The sequence below is a fragment of the Theropithecus gelada genome, chromosome 7b (genome assembly GCF_003255815.1).
Source record: "Theropithecus gelada isolate Dixy chromosome 7b, Tgel_1.0, whole genome shotgun sequence".
Classification (NCBI taxonomy): domain Eukaryota; kingdom Metazoa; phylum Chordata; class Mammalia; order Primates; family Cercopithecidae; genus Theropithecus; species Theropithecus gelada.
The window spans coordinates 17,099,768-17,106,354 of record NC_037675.1 but is presented as its reverse complement, the minus strand read 5'-3'; the positions used below and the strand labels follow the sequence as shown (position 1 = coordinate 17,106,354).

Sequence of the window (6,587 nt, the reverse complement as noted above, 5' to 3'; positions counted from 1 at the left end):
TGAGCACAAAATGAATCTTCGATGGAGGAGCTCACACCTGGCCCCAATGTGTGGGTCACGTCCAAGCACAGAATTTATTGCATATGATTTTCCTCTCTTGTCTCACGTGATTATTGTTGCTCTTTTCTTTCTTTCTTTTTTTTTTTTTTCCCAAAGGTTCAGTCATTTGGGGAAAGGATTGTGCTTTTCATTCTAAACGTCATTATTTTTGGAAGACTGGAGAGAAATTTGGATGATGATGACATGTTTTTTCTACCTCACTCTGTGAAGGAACAAGCTAAAATCCTGTGGAGACGTGGAGCGGCTGTTGGGTTTTACACGACCAAGATGAAAGGTGAGGGATGCACGGCCACCACTTCAGGCTGGACTGAGGGGGACTCTCTAGGGGTCTGCCTGGTCTGGAGGGTTCCCTCAGCGCCAGCTATGTGGAGAGAATCTTTTCTCGTGGATTAAGTTGGGTGTAAATGAACCCCATGTATGGATTCCATTTCCACCACATTTCTCATCTCAGTGGCAAACATGGTCAAAAGCATGTCCCTTTAATTTCCAGGCAGTGCCATGTCCCCTCTAAAAAACACCTAATTGTAGTTAATGGTATAAAATTCATTTCTTTCCTTCAGTGTTACTAGTTAGTTGTCAGGAAAAATACCAGTGCTAATAGCTGACATGTGGAGCAAAAGCACCTTGGATGCCAAGATTTATAGACATTACCTCAGAAGAGAGGGAGTCCGGCCATGATAACAAAGTTAGGGTGAAAATCTCTGACTCGAAGGCAGTCAGCAGTGATAAGTGTGGGACTAGTACCATTTTGCTGAAGGGATTTGTCTTGTCTTTTTTTTTTTTTTTTTTTTTTAATTTTTTGAGGCAGGGTCTTGCTTGATGTCGCTCAGGCTGGAGTACAGTGGCACAATCATGGCTCACTGCAGCCTCAACTCCCCTGGTAGTTGGTGATCTACCTCAGGTGATCCTGCCGCCTCAGCCTCCTGGGTAGTTGGGACTCCAGCCACATCTGGCTAATTTTTGTATTTTTTGTAGAGATGGGGTTTTGCCACGTTGCCCAGGCTGGTCTCGAGCTCCTGAGTTTAAGCCATCTGCCCGCTGCAGCCTCCCAAAGTGCTGGGATTGCAGGTGTGTGCCACTGCGCCTGGCCACCAGTTTTCTTCTTTAAAGTTGCTTTCTTTTTTTCATTCTTTCTTTTCTTCTCTCTCTCTCTCTCTTTTTTTTTTTTTAAATGGGATCTCTTTGTCATCCAGGATGGAGTGCAGGGTCGTGATCATAACTCACTGCTGCCTCAAATTCTTGGGCTCAAGTGATTCTCCTGCCTCAGCCTCCCAAAGTGCTGGGATTACAGGCATGAACCACCATGCCTGGCCTCTTTATTTAATTTTTAAAGGCTGTCAACATCTCTCACCTAACTAATTCCAGCCCCATCATTTGGTTGTCAAAAAGTTCTCAATTTTAACAAAAATCAATCTACTCAGTAAACTGCCATGGATGTACTATGAGTTAGATGTTTTTCTCCCGCACTAAAGATGCTGAATTTGGTTCTGAGCCATGTTCACATTGTGTGTGTCCTTGACCTGTCCAGGATGCGATAAATTTGTGTTTCTCACTTTTTTGTTTTTTCCTCAGTGAGATACAGCAGTTTCTCATCCAGACCACTTCTTCATTTCTTGGTTAATTATTTGCAAAGTCAGTCGTAGCTTTAGCCCCTGTGGCTTTCATCTCCTTTCCTCACGACAGCCTTTGCCCTCAGATTTTGATGCCCTTTCACTTTTTTGAATGGTCATGTTCTTTTGCCATTTAAGATAGACCAAGGGATCTAGAGAAAAATTAAAATGAAAAGGAAGCTTTTTGTAAATCCTCTTTCCTGGGAGACTCATCAGTGGTCATTTTCTACCAAATGGCTGTTTTTGAATCTGTAACGAAATCATTTGTGGTGTAGACATCCTACTAATAATAACAAAAACTGTTAACAGATTCCAGCTTGATGTGTGAAACCACAGGTAGGTGGCAGAAAGAGCTTGACCTTGGTCTTGCCTGGTCCTGCTGCTATTCCTGGAGGCAGTGATACCAAGGGTCCTGATTCTGGGGAGGGACGCAGGGGTTGTCTGCAACTGCCATGCTCTTCCCCAGGCAGATTCAGAGCCTTGGAGGAGAGGGAGGACCTAAGGATGCTGAGCTGAGGCAGGTCAGACTGGGTGCTTGAATTCTGCCTTTTCATTTCTGATGGATCCCACAAATTCAGTGAAAAGTTCCCTGAAGCTGCTTGTGAGGTCACATTATTTCCATCAATGAACTGGTTTTTGAAGTGGCAATGGCTGTTAGTTACTCTGCAATTTAGTGGATTTAAAAAGTGTCAAACATGTGTTGTGGCTCGCATCTGTAATCCCAGCACTTTGGGAGGCCAAGGTGGGCAGATTGCTGGAGCTCAGGAGTTCGAGATCAGCCTGGGCAACATGGTGAAACCTCATCTCTACTAAAAGTACAAAAACCAACTGGGCATGGTGGTGCACGCCTGTGGTCCCAGCTACTCAGGAGGCTGAGGTGGAAAGCACTTGAGCCGAGGTCATGCCACTGCACTCCATCCTGGGTAAAAGAGTGAGACCCTGTCTCAAAAAAAAAAAAAAAGAGTGTCAAACCTGTAGAAAATAAAATAAATAAAGCAAATGTGTTTTTCAGGTGTTCATTGCCAACTTTAAACATTTTTTACTACCTTTTTATGGATTAACATTTTTAGGGAGACAGAATGAGGGATGCAATCAATATATATATTACCAGCAGCAATGTCTGAGAGTTATAGTTGCACCACATCCTTGCTAGTACTTGGTATTGTCAGTCTTTTTCATTTTAGCCAGTCCATAAGGTGTGAAGTGGTGGCTGATTTTGGTTTTAATTCACATTTCACTATTTCACTAATGATGGATGATATTGAACATGTGCTTATTTGATGGTCATATAACTTGTTTGATGAAGAGTCTGTTCAAATATTTTTGCCCATTTTTAATTGTTTTTTAAATTATTGAGCTTCAAAAGCTCTTTAAATATTTTAGATAAAAGCTTTTTATCAGATATATGTTTTGAAAACATTTTCATTTTGATGACAGTGGTTTTCAAAGAGCAAAAGTTTTAAATGTTGATGAAGTCTAATTGATCAATTTTCACTATTTTTCAGTTGAAAATATTTTCTAAAATACTTTGTGATTTCTAAGAGTTCTTTAAAAGTGAGTTTTTAATTTCCAGATATTTGGGGGCTATCTCTGATGTTTTATTTTTTGTTGATTTCTAATTTAATTCTGCTGCAGTAAGAGAATATAATCTGCTATATTTTAATAATCTGAAAACGAGAGTTGTTTTATGACCTAGTGTGTGGTCTATCTTTGGGAACATTCTGTGGGGACTTAAAAGAGTATATTCTGCAGTTGTTGGGTGTAATGTTTAGAACTGTCAGGTTACGGTGATTGGTGGTGTCATTCATATCTGCAAGGGAGCAAGAGTGGGGAGGAGACATGCTCTTTTAAACAGTTGCTATCCAGTGTCGTTTTCCTTCAGGCCAAAATACTTCTGATACAGGTTGGATATTTGTCCCCTCCAAATCTCAGGTTAAAATGTGACCCCCATTGTTGGAGATGGAGATGGGGCCTACTGAGAGGTGTCTGGGTCATGGGGACAGATCTCTCATGAATGACTTGGCACCTTCCCTGTGATACTGAGTGAGTCTAGCTGTATTAGTTCAAACTAGAGCAGATTGTTTAAAAAAGCATGGCACCTCCCATCCCTCTCTTGCTCTCTCTCTCTCCATGTGACACGGCTGCTCTCCTTTGCCTTCCACCATGAATGGAAGCTTCCTGAGGCCCCACCAGAAGCAGATGCTGGTGCCATGCTTCTAGTACAGCCTGCACAACCAGGAACCAAATAAACCTCCCTTCTTTACAAATTACCCAGCCTCAGGTATTCTTTTATAGCAGCACAAAACAGACTAATACAGCTTCCCTTAATTTTTGAATCGACTTAGCAGCGAATTATAGATGGCAGATGAATCTGAATCACCTTTGTAAAGTCAGTTCTATTGACCACCATTATTTTTTTTCCTGAGTAAGGGTCACACTTTCCTGTTTCTTTGCATATTTAGTAATTTTTGGTTGAAAACTAGTCATTGCAGCAACTGATTTTTTTTTTTTTTCCTGAGGATTTTGAGATTTTTGTTTTAGCAGGCATTGAACTTGCCTGGATTTAAACTGCAATCACCTCCCTCCTTTGACATGTGGGTATTACAGGTCTCTCCCTTAACATGTGGGGACCACAATTCGAGATGAGATTTGGGTGAGGACACAGAGGTCTAATCCTGTGTAGTTCCATCTTTCAAGAGTGGGTATCTCTCTGGGCTCTGACTTCTTTTTTGCCGGATCCCTTGGGGTCTGCTCCATTCATATGTAGACTAGCTATAAGCCAGATTTGGGAAGTTTATGCTCTGAATTTGGGTCTCACTAATTCTGTGGTTCTCATGCTGCTAGGGCTTCCTCATTACATTTCTGCTTCTTTTCCCATCCTGAATTCTGATATTTGACACATTTAGCTGGTAAGGCTGCGATTTTTCCCACCAATGTTTTTTTTTGTAGCCTTGCAAGTGGAATTAATCCTGTGGCTGGTAAGCTGTAAACTCACAGGTTCTACCGATTTTGGTTGCAGTTTTCTGAAAGTAAATTTTCCTCTAGCTTCTTTTTTGTTTTTTTCTGAGATGGAGTCTCACTCTGTTGCACAGGCTGGAGTGCAGTGGCACAATCCTGGCTCACTGCAAACTCTGCCTCCCGGGCTCACGCCATTCTCCTGCCTCAGCCTCCCGAGTAGCTGGGACTACAGGCGACCGCTGCCACGCCTGGCTAATTTTTTGTATTTTTTTAGTAGAGACAGAGTTTCACTGTGTTAACCAGGATGGTCTCGATCTCCTGACCTCGTGATCCACCCGCCTCGGTCTCCCAAAGTGCTGGGATTACAGGCGTGAGCCACTGCGCCCAGCCAATTTTCCTCTGGCTTCTCTCTGCTTTTGGATATCTTGCAGTTTCTTTAAATATTTTATTAAATTTATTTTTTTAATAGTTATTATATGTAGGGATTTGCATGACCACTTCATCTCACCAGCATTATCTAATATTCTGTTCATGTATAGAACATAGAATTTTGTTACTTGCCTTCCCATCTCTTCCTGTAAGTTGAGAGAGGGATCTATTTAGATGAATTAAAAAACGGTTGCTATGCATGCAGGTAAATTAAACAAAAAGTAATTTTGATAGTGATTAGGTATATTTTGTGATATTTTGTTATTTTACATATGTAAGTTAAGAAAATTTGCCAGTGAGTACATGTGGTTTAATTGACTATAGGAAGGGTTTGTAGTTCAAAAGTTCAGAACAGTTATTGATGCTTCTTCAGCCTTGGCTCTGTCTTGGTGCCTGCCACAGTGTTATGTGGTGGTGCTGTATTGGTGTTTGAGAGATGCGCACAGCAAATGGCATGCTTCCTCACTTTTCAGTACAACAGTTTCTCTTCGTAAGCTTAGATCCGTATGATTCAGAATGTCTGTTAATTTAGCCTGGACTTGGCTGAAGTTTATAATTTCATTCTGTGAGGAAAACAAAATGTACAAATTCATTGCATAAATAGGATCACAGGGGCCAGGTTTTACCTACTGATATGGTTTGGATTTGTGGCCCCGCCCAAATTTCATGTCCAACTGTAACCCCCAGTGGTGGAGTGGGGGCCCAGTGGGAAGTAATTGGGTCATGGGGTGGACTTCCCCCTTGCTGTTCTCATGATGTGAATGAATTCTCAAAAGTTCTAGCTGTTTAAAAGTGTGTAGTACCTCCCCTTTCAGTCTCTCTTCCTCCTGCTCTGGCTGTGTAAGATGTGCCTGCTTCCTCTTTGCCTTCGGCCATGATTGAAAGTTTCTTGAGGTCTCCCCAGCCATGCTTCCTGTACAGCCTGTAGAACCCTGAGCTACTCAAACCTTTCTTCTTATAAATTACCCAGTTTCAGGTATTTCTTTATAGCAATGTGGGAACAGACTAATACGCCTACTGAAGGGTATATTTTGTTTCTTTTCTTTCTTTCTTTCTTTTTTTTTTTTTGAGATGGAGTCTTGCTTTGTCACCCAGGATGGAGTGCAGTGGCACAATCTCTGCTCACTGCAACCTCTGCCTCCCAGGTTCAAGTGATTCTCCTGCCTCAGCCTCCTGAGTAGCTGGGATTACAGACACGTGCCACCACGCCAAGCTAATTTTTGTATTTTTAGTAGAGACAGGGTTTCACCATGTTGGCCAGGTTGGTCTGGAACTCCTGACCTTGTGATCCGCCCTCCTCAGCCTCCCAAAGTACTGGGATTACAGGCATGAGCCACCACGCCTGGCAGAGTATACATTGTTTCTAAGCATTTTAGCTATACCTTTTCTGTCTGCAAGTAACTTTAAATCTTATTTTTTATTTTTTAGTAACTCATAGTGTATTTATAAAATGAATAAAAAGTGTATAAAATGAATAAAAAGTGTATCTACCAAAATACACTTTTCACTGGGAAAAATAAATAAAATAGA

At 41.6% G+C, this 6,587-nt stretch overlaps 1 protein-coding gene across 1 annotated transcript in view; it reads left to right on the top strand.

Moving 5' to 3' along the window:
* Positions 1 to 243: 243 nt before the first annotated feature.
* Positions 244 to 6,587, top strand: part of FAM169B (family with sequence similarity 169 member B) — a 39,823-nt gene continuing 33,479 nt past the window's right edge. Inside the window, exon 1 of the mRNA XM_025391881.1 lies at positions 244 to 334. Within this exon, the coding sequence (XP_025247666.1) occupies positions 244 to 334 (91 nt within the window). The remainder of the gene's footprint in view (positions 335 to 6,587) is intronic.